Source organism: Rana temporaria, chromosome 4, assembly GCF_905171775.1.
Source record: "Rana temporaria chromosome 4, aRanTem1.1, whole genome shotgun sequence".
Classification (NCBI taxonomy): Eukaryota; Metazoa; Chordata; class Amphibia; order Anura; family Ranidae; genus Rana; species Rana temporaria.
The window spans coordinates 15,869,844-15,895,269 of NC_053492.1; the positions used below are offsets into that span (position 1 = coordinate 15,869,844).

Sequence of the window (25,426 nt, forward strand, 5' to 3'; positions counted from 1 at the left end):
TGGAATACCTAAAGGGGTTGCTAAGCTTCATTTTTTTCAGTTAATAGCATGTTTATTCTCTGTGAAATTCAAGACTTCATTTGTACAGTGCGATTAGCTGCGTTTACATGCGGTTGCGTTTAGCAGTGGCACGATATTGAACGTGAATCGGACTTGTATCCCGGCCAATACCAGGCACTGTGTTTGGTATGAATCATGAGGTGGAACTCCACACCAAATTTTAAATAAAAAACCGGCATGGGTCCCTCCTCTAAGATCATACCAGGCCCTTGGGTCTGGTATGGATTTAAAGGTGAACCCCTACACGGAAAAAACGGCGTGGGGGTCCCCCCAAAAATCCTTACCAGACCCTTATCCGAGCACGCAGCCCGGCTGGTCAGGAAAGGGAGTGGAGACGAGCGAGTGGCCCCCTCCTGAACCGTAACAGGCCGCATGCCCTCAACATGGGAGGGGTGGGTGCTTTGGGGCAGGGGGCGCCCTTCAGCCCCCCCACCCCAAAGCACCTCGTCCCCATGTTGATGAGGACAAGGGCCTCTTCCCGACAACCCTGGCCGCTGGTTGTCGGGGTCTGCGGGTGGGGGGCTTATCGGAATCCGGAAGCCCCCTTACATAAGGGTGCCCCCAGATCCCGGCCCCCCACCCTATGTGAATGAGTATGGGGTACATCGTACCCCTACCAATTCACCTGGGGGAAAAAGTGTAAACAAAAACAAAAACACTAGACAGGTTTTTAAAGTAATTCGGTAATTGAGGCAGCTCCGGGGGTCTTCTTCAAAATTTGGGGGTCTCCTTCCGACTTCTCCACTCTCTGGTTCTTTCTGCCTTCTGCCAGGCTCCTCCGCTATCTTCTTCCAGCTCTTTTACGAGCGGTGGCCCGGTCTTCTCCTTTCTTCTGACTTCGGGGGTCTTCTTCCGACTTCGGCGGTCTTCTTCCGATTTCTCCGCTCTCCAGTTCTTTCTGCCTTCTGCGGGGCTCATCCACTATCTTCTTCCAACTCTTTTACTAGCAGTGGCCCCATCTTCTCTTCTTCCGACTTCGGGGGTCTTCTTCTGACTTCTCCCATTCTCCTGTTCTTTCTGCCTTCTGCCGGGCTCCTCCACTATCTTCTTTTACTAGCAGTGGCCCAGTCTTCGGCGTCATGTTCTTCCCTCTTCTCTTCTTCCGATGTTGACTCGACGATCTCTTCCGATGTAATGCCGTGTGCGCGGCGCGCAGCGATTTATATAGGCCTCTTATGACTTCACAGTCCCATCATGCTCTGGGTGGTGTTGACATAAGGGGCAGGGTCACTGGGTGATATCACCCGGTGACCACGCCCCATGCCTATATAAATTGTTGCGCACCGCGCACTCGGCATTACAGCGGGAGAAAGCGTTGTGTCAACATCGAAGAAGAGAAGCAGGAAGAAGATTACGGAGAAGACCGGGCCGCCACTAGTAAAAGAGCTGAAAGAAGATAGCGGAGGAGACGGGCCAAAGGCAGAAAGAACCAGAGAGCGGAGAAGTCGGAAGAAGACCCCTGTAACTGCCTAATAAATTACTTTAAAAACCTGTCTAGTGTTTTTTTTTCTTGACACTTTTTCTCCCAGGTGAATGGGTAGGGGTACGATGTACCCCATACTCATTTACATAGGGTGGGGGGCCGGGATCTGGAGGCCCCCTTATTAAAGGGGGCTCCCGGATTCCAATAAGCCCCCCGCCCGCAGACCCCGACAACCAACGGCCAGGGTTGTCGGGAAGAGGCCCTTGTCCTCATCAACATGGGGACATGGTGCTTTAGGGTGGGGGGGCCGCAGAGCGCCGCAGCTAAACGCAGTGTGTGAATGGGGCCATAGGAAAGTATTGTATGCTTTTAGCTGCAGTAGATAACTTGAGAATCCACCACAGCTAAAAGCACCATTCTATCCATCCGTGTGAAAGGGGCCTTAAGCTCTGCTGCTATCTTGTGGCCATGTATATGAAGGGCACATGCAATGATATGATTGGTCTGTCATACTGTGCTGTGTACATACCTGGTGGCAGACTGCTTGAGCAAAGCAGCTATTTTCTTGCTGTTGGCGTAGGTCACCTTGTGCGCCCTCTCATACGTCCGCAAGATTTCCAACAAACACCTGAGAAGGAATCACACAAAAAATACTTAATCCTGGCCCCCAGAGGCTATCTTCAGGAATCTTGTATAAGTCACAAGTTTTACATTTTCCTTTAAGAGCAGTTAAAAAAAAAATACTTTTGTGTGCACCTCTCTGATTTAGCTTTGCTTTGTGACGGGTGCATACTTTCCCTGACTTCATAGCTAAGCCATTCCCAATGCCGTCCTCTTTACCCAACAGTGGTTGTTGAGGGATGATGGTTCAGAGCGTTTCTGCCAACCTTAGAGCAACACCTTTCCTCCTCTCTCTATACTTTAAGGGCTGACTTAATGATTTATCATGCTTTTTTATGTGTTTTGATGCTTCAGTTATGCTTTAATGAAGCTTTAATGAAGCGTATCTAATGCCCTGTGCTTGTGTTGATTTTCTATTTGTTTTAACCACTTAAGGACCGGACCAATATGCTGCCTAAAGACCCAAGGTGTTTTTACAGTTCGGGGCTGCGTCGCTTTAACAGACAATTGGGCGGTCGTGCGACGTGGCTCCCAAACAAAATTGGCGTCCTTTTTTCCCCACAAATAGAGCTTTCTTTTGGTGGTATTTGATCACCTCTGCGGTTTTTAGTTTTTGCGCTATAAACAAAAATAGAGCGACAATTTTGAAAAAAATTCAATATTTTTTACTTTTTGCTATAATAAATATCCCCCAAAAACATATATAAAATGTTTTTTCCTCAGTTTAGGCCGATACGTATTCTTCTACCTATTTTTGGTAAAAAAATCGCAATAATCGTTTATCGGTTGGTTTGCGCAAAATGTATAGCGTTTACAAAATAGGGGATAGTTTTATTGCATTTTTATTTTTTTTATTTTTTTTACTACTAATGGCGGCGATCAGCGATTTTTTTCGTGACTGCGACATTATGGCGGACACTTCGGACAATTTTGACACATTTTTGGGACCATTGTCATTTTCACAGCAAAAAATGCATTTAAATTGCATTGTTTATTGTGAAAATGACAGTTGCAGTTTGGGAGTTAAACACAGGGGGCGCTGTAACATTTAGGGTTCACCTAGTGTGTGTTTACAACTGTAGGGGGGTGTGGCTGTAGGACTGACATCATCGATCGAGTCTCCCTAATAAAAGGGATCACTCGATCGATGCGCCGCCACAGTGAAGCACGGGGAAGCCGTGTTTACACACGGCTCTCCCCGTTCTTCAGCTCCGGGGAGCGATTGCGACGGGGCGGCTATAAACGAATAGCCACGCCGTCGTCCCGGATCGCTCCCCGAGGGAACCCGACCACCGCATGTACCGGGGGGGGGGGGGTCCCGATCGGACCCCCGACCCACGTCAAGCAGAGCACGTACAGGTACGTACATGTGCCTGTCCGTGCCATTCTGCTGACGTATATGTACATGAGGAGGTCGGCAAGTGGTTAAAGGGGCCAAGTAGAACCCTCGGCTTAGTAGTAACCCCACTCAGCAGATCCCCAGCTTATAGTACCCTTGCTCACCAGATCCCCTGCTCAGTAGTACCCCCAGCTCTGCTGATGCCCTCACTTAAAAGTACCCCAGCTGTGCTGATGCCCCCACCTAATAGTACCACTAGCTCTGCTGATCCCCCGCTCAGTGGTACCCCCAGCTTTGCTGATCCCCCATTCAGTACCAACCCACGGCTCTACTGATCCCCCACTCAGTAGTAACCCCCTGCTCTGCTGATACCCCACTCAGTGGTACCCCCATATCTGCTGATCCCCCACTCAGTACAAACCCACAGCTCTACTGATCCCCCACTCAGTACCAACCCACAGCTCTACTGATCTCCCACTCAGTACAAACCCACAGCTCTACTGATCCCCCACTTAGGCCTTGTACACACGACCGAACATGTCTGCTGAAACTGGTCCGCAGACCAGTTTCAGCAGACATGTTCGGTCGTGTGTACGGCCGACCGGACAGGTTTCCAGCGGACAATTGTCCAGCCAACCGTTTTGCAGCGGACAAATGTTTCTTAGCATGCTAAGAAACATGTCCGCTGGAATCCTGTCCGTCAGACATGTTCGGTCATCTGTACAGACTCGGCAGCCAACCCTCGCATGCGTCAAAGTGATTCGACGCATGCGTGGAAGCATTGACCTTCCAGCGTCGCGCACGTCGCCGTGGCGACGGCGCGGACACGTCACCGCGCTGTCTGTCCGGGCGGATTTCGGTTTGATGGTGTGTACAACCATCAGACCGAAATCTCCCAGCGGACATGTCCGATGAAAACGGTCCGGCGGACCGTTTTCATCGGACTGTCCGCTGGTGGTGTTTACGAGGCCTAAGTAGTAACTCCCAGCTCTGCTGATCCTCTGGTTTTCTGATCCTCTTCTCTCTCTGGTCTCCGCGTCCCTTCCACTATCTAGCTCCCATGCTGGGAACCACATGTGAAAATACCAGTTTCTCTTGCTCCAATCTGACAGCTCTGCTGATTCTCCACCAGGCTTTTTTAAAAAAGCATGTCCAAAGCCACATTTTAAAGCAAGTTTAAATAAGCTTCCACCGTAAGTGGCTAGTAAAAGGTGTTGGGTAGGTTCAGCCTGGGGTCACGTACTTCTCGGTCACCTCCACATTAGAGCTGGCTTTGTGGGCCACCAGGAACAGTGTCTCCAGCAGGATCTTTGTCGCACTGCCACCTTTCATACGTGAGGAGCAGCAGATGCCCTCTGGCTGTAACAAAAATGCAAAGTTGGTTGGTGTGTGACATTTATCCTGGGTGGTCGCTCTACAGAATTAAAACAACATGCCAGAATGCCAAGGCCTAACTGGGCCCTAAAAGACAATCTTTAGTCTCTGCACAGACTTTCCAGGAATAACATTTTTAGACTTACCCCAATGGCTGGGTTCAGCACAAAGCCCTGCTGTGTGTCGTGAAGGCTCTGCATCCTCTCAGCCACTTGCAGGAAGGTGGAGGTCCAGCCTTCGATCCCCTCTTTCCTGCAAGGTAAAATGAGAGGTCAGCCTTGCTCCTTTGCCAGGGGAGCCCAGGGTCCGTCTCTTTCAACAACCCACCTGGCTGTGCTGACTGGATTAAACCCTACCAGGACTGGCAGGAAGACATCCAGGTTCTTCATACAGAAGTCCAACTGACCAGCAATGAATGGAGCCTGTATGGACATAAGACAAGGTCAATTGACTCCTTGTTAGTATTGATATAGCATCAACATCTTTCATAGCACTGTTTGATGTGAGCTCCTCCAGTGCATATAACTAAGGCATGATATTGGTGATTGGGATAGTTGGTACTCACGTAACTCACCGATAAGCTGCAGGAGATGCCCAGGTAGATGACCTTCTTCTTCCCAGCACATACCTGGAACGACACACACCAACATGTAAAAAATAGTTCTGGTGGAGGAAGAAGGACCAACATGACAGACAGGAGAGATCACTGAGTTCTCTGAGGCCCCGTACACACGACAGAGGAACTCGACGTGCTTGGCACGTCGAGTTCCTCGTCGAGTTTTGGGATGAAGCCGCCGAGGAGCTCGGCGGGCCGCCTTCTCCCATAGAACAACGAGAAAATAGAGAACATGTTCTCTATTTTCTCGTCGAGCTCCTCGGCGGCTCCATCGAGCCAAAACTGTACAGACGACAGAGTTTCTCGGCAGAATCCGGGTTTTGACCGAGTTTCTCTGTGAATTCTGCCGAGAAACTCTGTCGTGTGTACGGGGCCTGACACACACCGGATCATTTATGGGGAAGAGCTGTAGCTCTGCCATAGTATTGGCCAGAGATAGACAGATGTCTTTATACAAAAGTCCAATGATGACCAATGATGTATGGAGCCTGTATGGCTTCTCTGGTGGAGGAGGAAGGACAGCATGGATCACTGAGCTCTCTGACATTGATTATTTCTGTCTGCTCTTGTTGAGTTCTCTCCAGTAGCTAATGTAATACTACCCGGAGGGAGCATCTTCAGAGAAACTAAAAAAAAAGTGGATACTTGGGAGCAACTTCAGATAAACTAGAACTGGAAGGTGGCTACCAGGGAGAATCTTCAGAAAATCTAGAACACGAAGGTGGATACTTGGGAGCATCTTCAAGAAACTAGAACAAGCAGGTGGTTACACTGGAGCATTTTCGAGAAACTAGAATAATAAGGTGGCTATCTGGATTGCACATCTTTAGAGAAATTAGAACAAGAAGGTGGCTACCAGGGAGCCCCATCGGACTTTTTCCATGGAAAATTCAGACGGAATTAAAACATGCTCTCAATTTTTCAGATGAAAATTATTTCTATTGCAATTTCCATTCGTCTGGATGGAATTCCGACGGACTAAAACCATGCATGCTCAGAATCAAGTCGACGCATGCTCAGAAGCATTGAACTTAATTTTTCTCAGCTTGTCGTTGTGTTGTAAGTCACCGCGTTCTTGACGGTTGGAATTTTTGTGTGACCGTGTGTAAGCAAGACAGCTTGAGCGGAATTCCATCTGAACTTTGTCTGAAAAACCATTGGAGTTTGTTCCGATGGGAAAACTGGTCGTGTGTACAGGGCATTAGAGAAACTAGAACAAGACAATAGCTACCTGGAAGGAGCATCTTCAGAAAAACTAAAACAGGAAGGTAAATACTTGGAAGCGTCTTCAGAGAATCTAGAACAAGAAGGTGTTTACTCAACAGCATCTTCAAGAAAACTAGAAGAAGATGGCTACCAAGGACTCAAAGCATCTTCAAAGAATCTAGAACAAGAAGGTGTTTACTTATGAGCATCTTAGAGAAACTAGAACAAGACAATAGCTACCTGGAAGGAGTATCTTCAGAAAAACAGAAAGGTAGATACTTGGAAGCATCTTCAGAAAATCAAGAACAAGAAGATGGTTACTCAAGGTTGTCTTTCGAGAAACTAGAACAAAAAGGTGGCTACCCGGATGGAGCACTTTCTGAGAAGCTAGAACTATAAGGTGGCTACCCTGAGGAATCATCTTCTGAAGAATTAGGATGATTAGATGGCTACCTGTATGGAGCATCTTTCAAGAAGTCTGCTATGCTAAAAAATGTTCAGGAGAGCTTAGGGGAAATTGCAGCCAGATGGAAATTGCATGGAGACCTCAATACTCAAAATTTAAGGTACATGCGACTGCTCACATAGGGTCAAAGGGTCAACCACTGATAAAGGACTGCTACAGATCATGACTTCTCGTTCTTATAAAGTCACTTCCACTCACTTAACTGCTATAATAGGATTAAAGAGCCAAATATTATTGGAAGGCCGCCTTTAAAGGACCACTAATGATTTTAAAACAAAAGTGACTGGCATTCAACTATTTGTTTTACCCAAAAATGAGCCAAGGACTCACCATGAGATTTAAAAATTCTGGTTTGCCATACTGCTTTGGGTTTTTTCCCACACTGCCTGAGAGGGGGGGAGGGGGTACCTGAAAATAGCATCTTTAGAGAATCTAGAACAAGAAGGTGGTTACCTGGGGGATCATCTTAAGGAAAACTAGAAGACGGTGACTGTCTACCCAGAGAAAGAGTATTCAGAGAATCTAGAACTAGAAGGTATCACTGTAACGGTCAGGGGTTAACACTGTTTACGATATTCCATTCCACCAACCCAAGACAGCTTATCCGACACTCCAACAATCCAGCAGACATGATCCATTCCATTCCCCAGACAAACGAGACACACAGCTCTGTTTCTGGTTCCAGAACGAATGAATACTTTAATGGTACACTCAGCTTGTTATATACAGTTGAAACTAAGAGTGGACAATGACTCAACTCCACCCACCACTTTACACATTCTTTTAGATAATGACATTCAGGTGAGTTAATTACTACTCATTACCCAGACGGTCTGGCTCTGCGACAAGTTATCCTCACCTGTTACACAAAACACATTCCTTTACTAAACATAATTGACATGCTAATTCCCTACCCCTGAAAGGTTAGACTTTCTGGTACCGAATCTAGAGGAGTTAATTACTACAGCTGACAAGTCACATTCCACATCTATTATCAATAGTATCTTCACACAAAACAGTGTCATTAGCATACACAATGACATATCTTAGGAGCAGACCTAATTAGCACAATGGACAGCAGAATGCAATCACAGCAAGCCCCATCACCACAGCCAGGTGGACTTAATTAACATCTCAACAGTCCATGTTACACATTAAATGAGACACTCTTATTGACCTGTTGGGGGTCAGAATAAACCACCTGTAATCCTGTAATATGTCAAGATATCCTGCAACACATGAATTATCATTTCACAAAAGGGACATAGGATGACCCTAGACCCAAGAGTCATTAGTGAAGCTGGCGCAGGAGTACCCCACATCCTTCAAAAGTCTCTGGGAATTCCGTTACAATCACTATCTACCCAGAGAGAGCACCTTCAAAGAATCTAGAGCAAGAAGGTTTCTACCCAGAAAGAGCATCTTCAGAAAATCTTGAACAAGAAAGAATCTATCCAGAGATAACATCTTTAGAGAATCTAGAACAAGAAGGTGCTACCTGGAGGGATCATCTTCAGGGAAACTAGAACAAGAAGATGTCTACCCAGAGAGAGCATCTTCAGAGAATCCAGAACAAGAACATGGAAACCTGTAAGGAGCCTATTTATAGAAACTTGGACAAGGAGGTGGCTACCTGGTAGCATTGTCAGAGAAACTAGAAAGGTGGCTACTCTCAGGGGGTATCTTCAGAAAAGCTGTCACAAGAAGGTGGCTACCCGGACGGAGCTTCTTTAGAGAAAATAGGATCAGAATGTGGCTACATGCAGTGGCGTATTTAGTTTTTTTGCTGCCCTAGGCCCGACTAAGCTTGTGAACCCCCTAATTTAAATATGATCCACCCTTTCCTGTCAAGGTCACACTCCTTACGGTTTAAGACCTGGCCATTCCAGTGGGGACACTAGTTCTGAGGGCCTTGGAGGGTTCCCATAATCTGCAGGGATTTTCTCTCACTTCCTGTTTGGCTATGGGGCTGGAAATGAAGGGAAATGAACGGATGGCAAAAAAAATTAAAATGAACCGGGGGTTTTAACCATCCCTTACTCTATCCAAAATGGGAAAAAATAGTTCTACTTTAAGCATAAATTTCTGCTAAATGTATGAAGGACTAAGAGGATATAACCATGCCAGTGGTGCAGCAGAAAACATATAGCACTGTGATGAAGGTATGTGGTCCAGGCAGTGAGCAAAAGAAGGATTGGGGGCGGGAACAAATAAATACAACTTTTAAACTGTCATTGGTTGTCTTTGCCCAAAAACAAAGTTATTATGGCAAATAACAATCTTTATATCAGAAATAAACTTATTGGTCACCACTCAGCGGTGGGACTCACCCTCTCCAGCTCCTGTGCTCCCAGTATTGGACTGTCCTCAGGTGCCTCCTGTGCCGCCACGATGGACCTGCAAAGACAATAAGTCACTAAAGATCCCCACTGCTGCCAAAACAAATAGAAAACTGGACGTCACCTTCTCTGTGTGTCCCTGACAGAGGGGGGAGGGTGATGACCCAATTATAGTGACGCACACTCACCTGTCACCTCCTGCTATGATGTACGTGTAACATGGCTTCTTGTGCAGACCTTGTAGAAGGTGGTTGAAGGAATTCTGTGGAGTCAGCAGAATATGTGTCAGTCGGTGAAGCCTAAAGGGAAGCGGATGTGTGTTCTCAGGAAGTTCTCATTTTGTGTTATTAAAGTAATTTGTAAGCCAGATGCGCAAATCTGAGTTTTCACCTTTTATGAAATTTTAGTGGTCATCAGGACACCTCAGATAAAATTTGTGTGCTTTGGTGAAATCCATTGGAGTCAATGGGGAAGATAAAATTAAGGTGTTTTTGATTGGCTCAAAGGGTGCAACAGGCTTTATATATTATATTAAACATATATATATTCAATTGGAATATTTAGCACTTCTTTAAGAAAAGTATTTCCTTTTATAGAGGGAAAATAATTTATCAACAAAGTGTTGGGGTTAGAGATCATTGGAGTGTTAGCGTTAGTAATATGGTTGGACTTTATAGAGTCAGGGTTTGCATTGAAAATAGTGTTAGGGTTGTGGCTAAAGTTAGAGGATTAGTGGTAGGGTTCACACTGGAAATAGTGTTAGGGTTAGGGTTTGTGTTATGGTTAGAGTTAGAGGTTTAGGGTTAGTATTGGGGTTAGCATGGGAGATAGTGTGTTATAGTTAGAGTTAAATAGTTTAATGGCTATGTGACGGTATTGGTATGATATCCCCGTCAAAGATTCCCTTCTTCCATAAGAACATCACCCAATATTCCACTAGGAGGAATATTCCTGAGATCGCCCATTAAGTCACACATGAGTCCAGGCTTACTGCTAGAACAAGACAGACTTTAATGTTATATCACACAGCTTATATGTAATTTCCAAAACTGTTACAATGACAAATCTCCGCCCCCTCACACTGGGGCTTCCATACAGATGATTAGGCAGACACGACGGAGCCGATCAGTGACGCTCGACCCCGCATATAGAGAGATAATTACCACAATGGAGCAATCAGAATAATTAACACAAGCCACTTAAACACAGATCTCCTTCACACAACACAATAGATCAATTAACCTTTAGAAATAGTGAGGGGACATTAGCACTTCAATAACCTGTTAGCCGAGGACTGAATCACACAGGGCAAGCAGGGAGAATTAAAATGAGAGATATAGGCAAATGCATCACAATGGCCCCCCTTTTTCTCCCTGCTCCGGCAAACCCGGTTGGACCTTCCCTGGTCCAGTAGGGTTGACGGGTTCAGAGCTTTCAGTCCGAGGTTAACTCCGTTTGGCGTGACTGACCTCCCTTGGCAACTGCTTCAGACTCAGGTATGCCACCGGGTCGTCAGATCACACGCCGGTCAGTCCCCAAGTCTTTGTGCGATCTGCAAAGTCACCAGAAGTCAGTGTGAAGACGGCGAATGGGTCTGTGCGCCGTCATCTAGGTGTCCCGCTATGGGAGGGGCAGGTTATGGCTCTGAAGTGACAATCACAGGAGATTCATAAAAAAAAAAAAAAGTTATATTTGTTGAAATGCTGTAGCACTGGTGCTCAGAGTCCGGGGGGGGGGGGAATCAGGGCCCCATAGGGTCAGCCACCCTCTGCTCCCTCCGCAGCCGCCAGTTCTCCTCTTTGAGCTTCTCCAGCTCCATCTCCAGTTCATGGAGCCTGGGGGGGTCAGCCTGCTGTGACCTCAGGTGGTTGTTCTCCTCCTCCATCTCTATGTACTCACGGATCAGCTCCTGCTTGCTCATGTTCTGCAGGCTCTCCACGTGGTCCTTCATCATCAGGAACTGGGTGGTGGTGTAAGGGGCCACCGGCGAACACCTTGGCGAACATCTCGGCCCGCATCTGGGATGCCCGCTGCGACTCCCTCTCCTCCCGTCGCTTCTTCTCCTCCCAGGTCAGCTTGTTATACGGCTTCCAGGACCTCTTCTTCTTGGGGGGTAGCCGGCGGTGCCTCTTTCTGCCCAGCTCCCTCCAGGGCCCCTCCGGCTCATGGCTGTCGCCCATGACCAGCTGACAATGGTGTTCCCTGTTGTCCGTAATACCAGATTGTACAGTGAGGACTTCGTAAATGGTGTCCAATGGTTCTTCCGGACCCAGCTCCTGGAGATCCCAAGCCGAGTCTACACAATGGGCTGCTGCTGGTGGGCGGTACCCAGGTTGAGACCAATTTGACCTGATGTTGTCGTTCATGGGGCAATTCTGCTTGAAGTGACCCAGCTGTTTGCACCGGAAGCAGCGTTGTTCGTTGTCCTCCTGGCGTGGATAGCGAGGGCTAGATGTCACCGGTCTGTTAGGAGGTTGGTATCTAGCGGCTGGTGGGTGTGAGGGCACCGTTGGTCGTGGAGGTTGTACCCGTGGTGTGACCTGGTTTGTCTTGCGAGTATCCGCATATTCATCCGCCAACTTTGCGGCCTCTGGTAGAGTCATGGGCCTGCGATCTCTCACCCAGTCTTTGACATCCGCCTGGATGTGATTGTAAAATTGCTCCAGGAGCATTAGTTGCAAAATGTCCTCTGCGGTGGTGGCCTGGCTGCTGTTAACCCAGTTAGAGGCCGACAGGGACAACTGGCATGCCCATTCCGCGTAAGAGTCTTTCGTGGTTTTGCGTGAGTCCCTGAACTTCTGTCGGTGGGACTCTGGGGTTACTGCATAACGAGCCAGGAGCGCTTCTTTAACCCTGGCGTAGCTATGGATATCCTGATCTGGCACGGTCCGGAAAGCATCAGAAGCTTTGCCTGACAGTTTGCCTGACAATATTGCAACCCACTCTCCTCTAGCTATTCGGTGCAGGTTACATTGTCTCTCAAAATCTGCCAGGTAGTTATCAATTTCACAGTCCTTTTCATCAAAAGCTTTAAAAGCGCTAAACGGAATCTTCCTTGCGTCTGCTGTGCTGTACTCACTGTTTGGAGAATGTGCGGCTGCTTGTTGGACTGCTGCCAGTTTTAACTGTAGCTCTGCGTCTCTTATTTGTTTAGTTTCCTCCGCTAACAGGTCCATCACTTTCAGCATCACATCCGCCGTTGGGTTCGGACCGAACCAAGCTAGCTTCTCTCTCATTAGCTTGTTGGTTGGTGACTCCTCCTGAATCACTGGTCTCTCCATCTCTTGTACTGCTGGCGTTGCTGCAATCCCGTTCTCCTGGTCTAGCTCCATTAATTCTGCTATGATGACCCGCTTGGTTTTGTTGCTAGCAATCCTTCCACGAACTTCCAGTAGTTCTTCCAGTGTCTGCTTGGAATCCGGGTGCAAAGGGGAATAGAAGGGAAAATCCCACCGCTTCCAACCAATTGTGACGGTATTGGTATGATATCCCCGTCAAAGATTCCCTTCTTCCATAAGAACATCACCCAATATTCCACTAGGAGGATGGATTGATCCGGTGAGTCTGTACAGACCAGCGGATCAATCCGTTGGGATGGATTCAAGCGGATAGATTTTAAAGCATGTCTTCAAATTTTTATCCGCTTGAAATCCATCCCAGGGGATAAAAATCCGCGGAAACAGATCCGCTGGATTGCACACACCAGGGGATCTATCCGCTGGAGCCGGTCCGCGGATCAATTCCAGCGGATGGATCCTCTCGTGTGTACGGGGCCTTAGAGTTAGGTCGCGTACACACGATTGGTTAAACAGAAGACAACAGTCTGATGGACCGTTTTCATCGGTCAAAACCGATCGTGTGTGGGCCCCATAGGTTATTTAATCATTGGTTAAAGAAAAGCCAACTTGCTTTAAATTAAATAAAAAATCCACGCATGCTCAGAATCAAGTCAACGCATGCTTGGAAGCATTGAACTTCCTTTTTTATTAGCACGTTGTTGTGTTTTACGTCACCACGTTCTGACACGATCGTTTTTGTAACCGATGGTGTGTAGGCGCGACGGACCATCAGTCAGCTTCATCGGTTAACCGATGAAAACGGTCCATCAGACCATTCTCATCGGATGGACTGATCGTGTGTACGCAGCTTTAGAGAGTTGGTGTTTGCATTGAAAATAGTGTTTGGGTTAGTGTTGAGGCTAAATTTAGAGGATTAGTGGTAGGGTTAACACTGGAAATAGTATTAGGGTTAGAGAGCTAAGGTTAGTGTTAGCATTGAAGATGGTGTTATGGTATGAGTTAGAGAGGTTAGAGTAAGTATTGGAGATAGTGTTAGGGTAAGTGGTATGGTTAGGGTTAGAGAGCTAAGGTTAGTGTAAGGCCGAGTACTCACGAGCAGACATGTCCGATGAAACCGGTCTGCGGACCGTTTTCATCGGACATGTCTGCCCGGGGACTTCTGTTCGATGGCTGTACACACCATCGAACAGAATTCCGCGCGTAAAACAATACGCGGGGCGTGTCTGCGGTGTCGCCGCGTCGATGACGCGGTGTCGCCGCGACAATGACGCGTCGACGTGGGCGGGCCTGCCTTTTAAATGCTTCCACGCATGCGTCAAAGTCATTCGACGCATGCGAGGGATGGCGGGCGGCCGGACATGTACGGTAGGTCTGTACAGACGACCGTACATGTCGGGGGGACAGGTTTCCAGCGGACTGTTTTAAAGCAAGTCCAGGAAACAGTTGTCCGCTGGAAACCTGTCCGATCCGCCCGAAAATGGTCCGCTCGGGCCTACACACGGCCAAACATGTCTGCTGAAACTGGTCCGCGGACCAGTTTCAGCAGACATGTTTGGTCGTGAGTACGGGGCCTTAGGGTTAGTATAGAAGATAGTGTTACAGTTAGTGTTATGTTTAGAGTTAGGGAGTCAGGGTTAGTAAAAGGGGTTAGCATTGGAGATAGCGTTAGAGTTGGAGTTTTGGTTTGAGTTAGAGAGTTAGGGTGAGCATTGGAGATAGTGTTAGTGTTGTGGTTAAGGTTAGAGAGTTAGGGTTAGTGATAGGGTTAGCATTGGAGATAGTGTTAGGGTTAGTGTTGTGGTTAAGGTTAGAGAGTTAGTGTTAGTGATAGGGTTAGCATTGGAGATAGTGTTAGGGTTAGTGTTGTGGTTAAAGTTTTAGAGTTAGGGTTAGTGATAGGGTTAGCATTAGAGATAGTTTTAGGGTCAGTGGTATAGTTAGGGTTTGAGAGCTAAAGTTAGTGTAAGGCCCCGTACACACGAGAGGATCGATCCGCTGGAATTGATTCGCGGACCGGCTCCAGCGGATAGATCCCCTGGTGTGTTACGATCCAGCGGATCTCTTTTTCCACGGATTTTTGTCCCCGGGGATGGATTTCCAGCGGATCAAAATTTCTTGACATGCTAAGAAATCGATCCGCTGGAATCCATTCCAACAGATTGATCCGCTGGTCTGTACAGACTCACCGGATCAATCCGTCCGAATCCATCCCCCGCATGCGTCATAATGATTTGACGCATGCGTGGAATTCCTTATATGACAGTGTCGCGCACGTCGCCGCGTCATCATTGCGGCGACGGCGCGACACGTCACCGCGGAGGGAATTCCGCGGGGATTTTGAACTCATGGTTAGTACAACCATGAGATCAAAATCCGCCAGAGGATTTATCCGCGGAAACGGTCCCCCGGACCGTTTCCACGAATAAATCCTCTCGTGTGTACCCGGCCTTAAGGTTAGCACTGGAGATAGTGGGCTAGATTCAGAAACGAGATACGACGGCGTATCTCCTGATACGCCGTCGTATCTCTGAGTGCGGGAGGTCGTATCTATGCGCCTGATTCAGAGAATCAGTTCCGCATAGATTTCCCTAAGATCCGACTGGCATAAGTGTCTTACACCGTCGGATCTTAGGCTGCATATTTACGCTGGCCGCTAGGTGGCGCTTCCGTATAGTTACACAAGGAATATGCTAATTAGGTATTTACGCCGATTCAGAAACGTACGTCCCGCCAGCGCATTTTTTTACGTTGTTTGCGTTCGGCTTTTTTCGGGGGTATAGTTACCCCTGCTATATGAGGCGTAGCTAATATTAAGTATGGCCGCCGTTCCCGCGCCGAGTTTTAAAAATTCTACGTTGTTTGCTAAGTCGTTCACGAATAGGGCTGTACGTCATTTACGTTCACGTCGAATCCAATACGTCCTTGCGGCGTACTTTGGAGCAATGCACGCTGGGATATTTTACGGACGGCGCATGCGCCGTTAAAAAAAAACGTCAAAAAAAGGCGGGGGCAAAGTGAAATTTAAATAAAACACGCCCCCAACATCCCCATTTGAATTAGGCGGGCTTACGCCGCCACACATATGTTACGCCGCCGTATCTAAGGGCGCAAGTTCTTTCTGAATACAGAACTTGCGCCCAAAGTTACAGCGGTGTAACGTATCGGAGATACGTTACGCCCGCAGAAAGATGCGCTCATCTAGCCCAGTGTTAGGATTAGAGATAGATGGTTAGGGCTTTGGTTAGTGCGAGGGTTAGCATGGAAAATAGTATTAGGGTTATGGTTACAGTTAGAGGGTTAGCATTTTGTATTTAGCACTCACAGTTTAATTTTGTATTACAGAGTCTCTTACGCCGTGCCAATCAATGGCCTCCTATGTGATTATGTGCCTAGGCCATGATCAGGAGATCTCTGGCTACTATGACCATTGTGGGTGTTTCGTGTTATTAGAGACTGCGCTCTGGCTCCTTGCAACGAGGAGACATCCATGTGACACCTTGTGCTGCTTTATGTGAATTTTTCCAGTAGAAATGCTCACCGCCAGGAGCAGCGCCAAACGCCCGGACGTGCCGCACCCACTCAGGACGATGAGCCCATCATCGGGATTCTGCAGGGAGGAATAATGACAATGGTGACACTTTGACCTTCCCTCATTCTTTATCTTTTCTTTCCATAGTATGTCCATTTACTGACATTATTATATTATGACTCAAAGAGCTGAAATCCAATGAATGAAAGGGGTGGGGGGCAGAGACAGTTAGACTGGGGAGGAAAGACTTATATGTCATCTCACAAAAGTCGCATCAGCATTCGATAAGAAGCCATCCCTGTATGACTATGGTAAACTCTCCTCCCTGGTCATCCTTACTGCCTACAAAGTCTTCTCCCGAGCACATTCCATTCACACCTGAGCATAGCAGAAACATGCGTTCCCGTTTGCGTGCATTTTTCGCATTACCACAATGGCACGCTTACCATGAATGGTGTGTCATTAAAGTGGTTGTAAACCCTTACAGACCACTTTGACCTACAGGTAAGCCTAGATTAAAGCTTACCTGTAGGTGCAAGAAATATCTCCTTAACCTTTCACGCCAACGGAACGCATATATGCGTCCTCGGCTTTCGGGGGTTATACCGGGATGATGCCTGTGACTTGTCCTCAATGTTCCCCTATGGGGGAAGTTCCTCCACTGACTGCGCAGGCGCAAACTTCCCGACGGAAATCCCCGAACCTCGCCCGGCATCCAGGCTCATTCTTTAACAACCCCGTGGATTGGAGGATGTTAAAAAAAGAGCCAGGAGGCCGAGCGAGCGAAGCGAGCCGTCCGAGCGCAGCGAGGACGTGAGGCCGACTGGCCACTTACCTCACAATCCACAGTCGCCCTGGATGCCGGCCGGCGTTCGGGGATTTCCGTCAGCAAGTTTGCACCTGCGCAGTGCTTGAAGGAACTTTCCCGATGGCTGGAACCATCTGAGCGCATCAGTTCGCGCATTCGCTGGAACTTCCATGATACACGTCAGATCACCTGCAGCCGCAGGCATCATACCGGTACCGTTGTTTAGAGCCGGCGATCGGCTATCCAAACATAACAACCGATGCGGCTAAAAGCCACTCGGTTGTTATGCCGGAGGAGCGGTAGGGGACATCCCCCCTTCCCGCCGCTCCCGTCCCACTGGGAGACCCGATCCACGATCTGGCGCCTCCATCGTCCAGGCGCACTCTGAAACAAAGCCGTAAACGGCTTTGATTCAGTGTCCGCATTGAAAACACGGACGTCATGACGTCACTTCCGGGTTTCTCGGCTGCCAATGGTGCCGGATTTAAAAAAGTACACAGTATTCAGAATCGCCGTTTTCGGCGATCTGAATACTTTGGCCCGGATTCAGGTAGATTTGCCCCTTAGTTACGGAGGCGCATTTCCTGCGCTACCCGCGATTCACGAAGCAGTAGCTCCGTAAATTGCGTGTGCGCTGTGTAAACTTGCCCTGCGTAAGGGCGCCTAATGTAAATGATCCCGTAGGGGGCGTCAATCATTTAAATTAGGCGCGCTCCCGCGCCGAACGTAGAGCGCATGCTCCGTCGGGAAACTTTCCCGACATGCATTGCGGCAAATGACGTCGCAAGGACGTCATTTGCTTCAAAGTGAACGTGAATGGCGTCCAGCGCCATTCACGAATCACTTACGCAAATTACGTAAAATTCGAAAGTCGCGACGCGGGAACGACGGGTATACTTTAGCATTGGCTGCCCCTGCTATTAGAAGGGGCAGCCTTACGTTAAACACGCCGTATGGAAACGACGTAAATTGCGTACGCAGGGCTCGCGCAACATTGTGAATCGGTGTTAGTATGCAATTTGCATACTATACACTGAGCACAATGGGAGCGCCCCCTAGCGGTCATCGAAAGAATGCAGCCTAAGATATGCATGGCATAAGAGCCTTATGCCACACAGATTTTAGGCTGCAGTCGGCGTTACGATGTTCCTGAATCAGGAGCATTCGTAACGCCGGGGCAAGTAAGCAATTGCGCTGTGTAACCTATGGTTACACAGGCGCAATTGCTTCTTGAATCCGGGCCTTTGAAGTGCAAAGGAGGGATCGGGTGTCTTTTAGACCCCCGATCCCTCCATAAAGAGTACCTGTCACCACCTATTATTGTCACAAGGGATGTTTACATTCCTTGTGACAGCAATAAAAGTGATCAAGATCTATAAAAAAAAACAAGATTTTTTTTTTTAATATTAGAAAAATAAATAAAATAATAATTATTTTTTTTTAAAGCGCTCCCCTCCCCGCGAGCTCGCGCAACAAAGAAAGGGCATACGGAAGTCGCGCCCGCATATGAAAACGGTGTTCAAATCACACATGTGAGGTATCGCCGCGATCGTCAGAGCGAGAGCAATAATTCTAGCACTAGACCTCCTCTGTAACTCTAACCTGGTAACCGTAAAAAAAGTTTAAAGCGTCGCCTATGGAGATTTTTAGGTACCGTAGTTTGTCGCAATTCCACAAGTGCGTGCAATTATAAAGCGTGACATGCTTCATATCTATTTACTCGGCGTAACATCATCTTTCACATTATGCAAAAAAATTGGGCTAACTTTACTTTTTCATTTTTTTTTAATTCATGAAAGTTAATTTTTCCCAAAAAGTTGCATTTTAAAACACCGCCGCACAAATACCGTGAGACATACAATATTGCAACAATTGCCATTTATTCTCTAGATTCTCTGCTAAAAAATATATATATATAATGTTTGGGGGTTCTAAGTAATTTTCTAGCCAAAAATATGGATTTTAACTTGTAAAACACCAAATGTCATAAATAGGCTTAGGCATGAAACGGTTAACCTACACGGTTAAGGAGATATTTCCAAGAAAGACGGCACCGACGTCTACGGCGCATGCGCAGGCGCACTGAGCGTGCCGCTACTAACATAGATCTTGCTGTTAGTGACGGCTCCTGCGCACATGCGTGGGAGTGACATCATCGCTGCTCCGACCTGTCACAACGCCGGAGCAGCGATTCCTGGAAGGTACTCCAGGCATCATGGCCGCAACGGAGGAGGTGTCCGAGGACCGCTGCGGGGGCTTCGTTCTCAGGTAAGTAATACATAATGAGCTAGTATGCTATGCATACTAGCTCATTATGCCTTTGTCTTACCTCCTCTTTAACAATGCTGCATTCACATCTTCACTTTCCTGAACGTGCGGCAACCTGCGTAGAAAATGTTCGCTTTGCATTTAGGAAACGTGAATGTACGTTGTGCCTTCGTTGCCATTATGACGTCATAACCATGGCGCGCGTTCACAGTGCATTTTTAACCAATTGCCGACCAGCTCACGACGATGCACAATGGCACGGCTGTGCGAATGGGTGCACCTGTATGTCCCCTTTAATTTGCGGCATAGTGGGAGAGCGCGTGCGCCGCCGCCGTGTGCCCACTGGTCCCGCGGACTCGATGGGCCGGATTCAGAAAGAGATACGACGGCATATCTCCTGATACGCCGTCGTATCTCTGAGTGCGCTCAGTCGTAGCTATGCGCCTGATTCAGAGAATCAGTTACGCATAGATATCCCTAAGATCCGACAGGTGTAAGTGTCTTACACTGTCGTATCTTAGGCTGCAATTTCAGGCTGGCCGCTTGGTGGCGCTTCCGTATTTTTACGCAAGGAATTTGCAAATTTGTATTTACGCCGATTCAGAAACAAACGACCGCCAGGCGCTTCTTTTTTACGTCGTTTGCGTTCGGCTTTTTCCGGCGTATAGTTACCCCTGCTATATGAGGGGTATGTGCGGCGTATCCTATGTTAAGTATGGCCGTCGTTCCCGCGCCGAGTTTTGAAATTTTTACGTCGTTTGCGTAAGTCGTTCACGAATACGGCTGAATGTAATTTACGTTGACGTCGAAAGCAATGACGTTTTGCGGCAGATTTTCGAGCATGCGCACTGGGATGTTTTTACGAACGGTTCAAAAAAAACGTGAAATACGTGGGGTCAAGCCAAATTTAATTAAAACACGCCCCCAACATCCCCATTTGAATTAGGCGGGCTTACGCCGGCCCATATACGTTACGCTGCCATAACTTAGGGCGCAAGTTCTTTCTGAATACGGAGCTTGCGCCCAAAGTTACAGCGGCGTAACGTATCTAGGATACGTTACGCCGGCCAGACAGATACACTCAGGTATCTGAATCCGGCCCAATGTCTTCCCGGCGGCCCGTGATCTTGACAAAGAGAGGCAGAACATGGAGATTCTTAAGTAAATAAGGCATTTCCCTGTTCTGCCTAGCAACATGACAGAGATCTATTGCTCCCTGTCATCGGGAGCAGTGATCTCTGTCATGTGCTAGTGAGCCCACCCCCCCACAGTTAGAATCACTCCCTAGGACACACTTAACCCCTTCATCGCCCCCTAGTGTTTAACCCCTTCCCTGCCAGTGTCATTTACACAGTAATCAAAGCATTTTATAGCACTGATCGCTGTATAAATGTTAATGGTTCCAAAAAAGTGCCAAAATTGTCCGCAATGTCGCAGTCACGATAAAAATCGCGGGGGGGGGGGGGGGCACTCCACGTCCGAAAAAGTTCTTGATCTGTTTTTGGGGCGTTTGTCGCTCGTAGGGCAGCTCATTCAAGTGAGTGGGCTGCCCTATGTGTGACGCGTGTTTTAAGCGTGAAAAACATGGTAAAATTGGGAACACCCGTTTGTGCTACTCTCAGATGTGAATGGAATGTGCTTAGGAGGAGAAATTTTAGGTAGCAAGGATGACCAGGGAGGAGAGGTGAGGGTTAAAAAAAAAAAACACCCTGGGGTAGATTCAGTAACATTTGCGCTTTTTTTACGTAGGCGCAGGGCACCGTTTTTGCCCTGCGCCCCCGCAAATTTTCTGTGCTACCCTCGATTCACGGAGCAGTAGCTCCGTAAATTGCGTGGGCGCTCCGGCAAAATGCCCGGCGTAAGCGCGTGCAATTTAAATGATCCCGTAGGGGGCGGGAATCATTTAAATTAGGCGCGTTCCCGCCCCGAGCGTAGTGCGCATGCTCCGTCGGGAAACTTTCCCGACGTGCATTGCGGTAAATGACGTCGCAAGGACATCATTTGCTTCAAAGTGAACGTGAATGGCGTCCAGCGCCATTCACGATTCACTTACGCAAACAACGTAAATTTCAAATTTTGCGACGCGGGAACGACGGGTATACGTAGCATTGGCTGCCCCTGCTATAGAAGGGGCAGCCTTACGCAAAAAAACAGCGTACGCAAACGACGTAAACTGCTTACGCAGGGCTCACGTAACGTTGTGAATCGGCGTTAGTATGCAATTTGCATACTATACGCTGACCACAACGGGAACGCCACCTAGCGGCCTGCGTAAGAATGCAGATTAAGATATGAGGGCATAAGAGCCTTATGCCACGCATATCTTAGGCTGCAGTCGGCGTAACGAGCTCTCTGAATCAGGAGAAGTCGTTACGCCGGGGCAAGTAAGCAATTGCGCTGCGTAACTATGGTTACGCAGGCGCAATTGCTCTTTGAATCTGGGCCCCTGTGCTTATCAAAGACGCACAGGAATCGCTTCTTATGTAATGCTGATGTGATTTTTGTGAGAAAAGTCACAGTGAAGTCACATCAAAGTCGCAAGCAAGTCACACTACTTGGCACTTACTGCTGGACGTTGCATGAAAATCGCATCACGTTATTTTCACATTGTTGTGAACCAAGCTTTATTAGGGACCCATGTAGGGTCGCCGAACACAGTGCTAAGCAGAATGTATCCAATGTTTTATTTTGTAAATGAAGATCTAATGTAAATAACAATGTATCGGTTTATAAAAATGTCAAACGTTTAATAATATGTATCATAAAAATCACCATGACCCAATATAGCTCCACCCCCCGCCAGTCCCAGATGATGGTCAATGCCCAGACGCCGTCATCTTACCTCTATGATGTCCTGCACCCGCTTGGCGATGTCCCCTACTGTCTGTAGAATGGACTCACTGTACAGCCTCTGTGGGGGGAGGGGAGACAGGTGAGATATCACTGCTATGAAGGACATTAGAGTGTAAGCTCCTCTGGTACAGCGACTGATGTGACAGGCTGAGTGCTCTCTGTACAGTGCTAAGGTATATGTCAGAGCTATATACTGTAAATATATGGTAACACTAAATGATTGTGAGGGGGACATTAAAGTGTACATTTTTGTTTATTAAAAATCTTGCAAGCATACAGCTTGTTATTAAAACATATTTACATATATACCAAAAAATTATAAAAAATAATTAGGGTTGTCCTGATACCACTTTTTTAGGACTGAGTACAAGTACCGATACTTTTTTTCAAGTACTCGCCGATACCGAATACCAATACTTTTTTTTTAATGTGTCCCCAAATGCAGCCATGTCCCCCCACATATGCAGCCATGTCCCCCCCCCATATGCAGCCATGTCCCCCCACAGATGCAGCCATGTCCCCCCACATATGCAGCCATGTCCCCCCACATATGCAGCCATGTCCCCCCTATATGCAGCCATGTCCCCCCTATATCCAGCCATGTCCACCCTATATGCAGCCATGTCCCCCCTATATGCAGCCATGCCCCCCTATATCCAGCCATGTCCCCCCATACCTTGATGCCGCCGCCGCATGGGTTAAACAGCGTGCAGGGAACATCACAGCTTTCATTTGAATAGCTGTAGTATTCCCGCTGTGCCGCGTATAGACACTTAGCAAGGGGGAGTGTCTATACGCGGCGCAGCGGGAATACTACAGCTATTCAAATGAAAGCTGTGATATTCCCCGCACGCTGTTTAACCCATGCAGCGGCGGCGTTGTTGCGGTATGCGACGGGGTCGGCGGCGGCATTTGTTGCGGCGGGGGGGGTCAAGTATTCTATTTAGGTATCGGGGGTATTTGCGGAAGTACAAGTACTCCCTCAAATACTCGGTATCGGTCCCGATACCAATACTGGTATCGGTATCGGGACAACCCTAAAAATAATATATACCATATATACTCGAGTATAAGCCGAGTTTTTCAGCAAATTTTTTTGTGCTGAAAATGCCCCCCTCTGCTTATACTTGAGCCACCTTTTTGCGCCTGATCTCACAGGCCCGGATTCAGATACAATGGTGTGTCTATCGGCGGGGCGTAACGTATCTCAGATACGTTACGCCGCCGTAAATTAGGGGGCAAGTTCCGTATTCAGAAAGAACTTGCACCCTATGTTACGGCGGCGTAACATATGTGGTCCGGCGTAAGCCCGCCTAATTCAAATGTGGATGATGTGGGCGTGTTTTATTTAAATTTAGTGTGACACCACGTATTTGACGTTTTTTACACGCATGCGCCGTTCGTGAAAGAATCCCAGTGCGCATGCTCGAAATTACACCGCAAATCGTCAATGCTTTAGACGTGAACGTAACTTACGTACAGCCCTATTCGCGAAGGACTTACGCAAACAACGTAACATTTTCAAAATTCGACACGGGAACGACGTCCATACTTAACATAGGATACGCCTCATATAGCAGGGGTAACTTTACGCCGGAAAAAGCCAAATGTAAACAACGTAAAAAATGCGCCGGGCGGACGTACGTTTCTGAATCAGCGTATCTACCTAATTTGCATATTCCTTGCGTAAATATACGGAAGCGCCACCTAGCGGCCAGCGTAAATATGCAGCCTAAGATACGACCGTGTAAAACACTTACGCCGGTCGGATCTTAGGGAAATCTATGCGTAACTGATTCTATGAATCAGTGGCATAGATACGACGCCGCAACTCAGAGATACGACGGCGTATCTGGAGATACGCCGTCATATCTCGTATCTGAATCCGGCCCACGGACTTTAGCGACCCGGTACCGGCTGGCTGTAGATCCCCTGGAAACTTGGCACACATGTAGCCCCACTCTTTCTCTACAAGTGTGCAAAGTTTTTTGTCCGAGAGACCTACGGCCCGGGGAGCACCAATTTTTAAAAGTCGGGCACCCCTTTCATAGACTCTCATGTTAAACGGTAATTTCTTCAGTGATTTTGGGGACCTGGTACCGGCCGGTAGTAGATCCCCTGAACCCAGAACTTGGTACACATGTAGCCCCTTTTCTCCTCTACAAGTGTGCAAAGTTTTTTGTTTGGGGGACCTACGACTGGGGAGCACCGATTTTTCAAAGTCGGGCACCCCTTCCATAGACTCCCATGTTAAACGTTAGTCTAGTCATGGACACAGTGAGGCATGGACACAGTGAGGCATGATCACACTGAGGCATGGGCACAGTGAGGCATGGGCAAAGTGAGGCATAGACACAGTGAGGCATGGACATAGTGAGGCATGCAGATGGACACAGTGAGGCATGGACATAGTGAGGCATTCACATGGACACAGTGAGGCATGGACACAGTGAGGCATGGCCATAGTGAGGCATGCACATGGACACAGTGAGGCATGGCCATAGTGAGGCATGCACATGGACACAGTGAGACATGGGCACAGTGAGACATGGGCACAGTGAGGCATGGACACAGTGAGGCATGGCCATAGTGAGGCATGCACATGAACACAGTGAGGCATGGACACAGTGAGGCATGGCCATAGTGAGGCATGCACATGAACACAGTGAGACATGGGCACAGTGAGGCATGGACATAGTGAGGCATGCACATGAACACAGTGAGGCATGCACACAGTGAGGCATGGACATAGTGAGGCATGCACATGGACACAGTGAGGCATGGACACAGTGAGGCATGGACACAGTGAGGCATGCACATGGACACAGTGAGGCATGCAGATGGGACACCCTAGGCTTATACTCGAGTCAATAAGTTTTCCCACTTTTTTGTGGTAAAATTAGGGGCCTCGGCTTATATTCGGGTCGGTTTATACTCGAGTATATACAGTACATAAATAAACACAAACAGACTTACATAAGCAGATAACAAAAAAGAAAACGTCTTTTTGACAAAAAGTATAAATAGAACTATATACAAAGAAACATAATTGTTTTACTAGCAAACTACATTATGCAAAACACGACCCTAACCTCCACCTAAACACCCCCTCAGGCTACGAAATGATTAAACATTGATCCCATACATTGATCCCATGCATGCAGCCTTTTTTTTTCAAGAATCACATTATATAATCACACACATAGGCTGGACTTGATGACTTGG

At 47.7% G+C, this 25,426-nt stretch overlaps 1 protein-coding gene across 1 annotated transcript in view; it reads right to left on the reverse strand.

Moving 5' to 3' along the window:
* Window positions 1-25,426, reverse strand: part of GCKR (glucokinase regulator) — a 67,217-nt gene that overhangs the window by 31,017 nt on the left and 10,774 nt on the right. The window contains exons 4-12 of the mRNA XM_040348032.1: window positions 22,191-22,259; window positions 16,282-16,350; window positions 9,633-9,706; window positions 9,436-9,502; window positions 5,392-5,445; window positions 5,145-5,239; window positions 4,964-5,069; window positions 4,687-4,802; window positions 2,013-2,111 (exon numbers count right to left, since the gene is read on the reverse strand). Coding sequence (XP_040203966.1) covers window positions 2,013-2,111; window positions 4,687-4,802; window positions 4,964-5,069; window positions 5,145-5,239; window positions 5,392-5,445; window positions 9,436-9,502; window positions 9,633-9,706; window positions 16,282-16,350; window positions 22,191-22,259 — 749 coding nt within the window. The remainder of the gene's footprint in view (window positions 1-2,012; window positions 2,112-4,686; window positions 4,803-4,963; window positions 5,070-5,144; window positions 5,240-5,391; window positions 5,446-9,435; window positions 9,503-9,632; window positions 9,707-16,281; window positions 16,351-22,190; window positions 22,260-25,426) is intronic.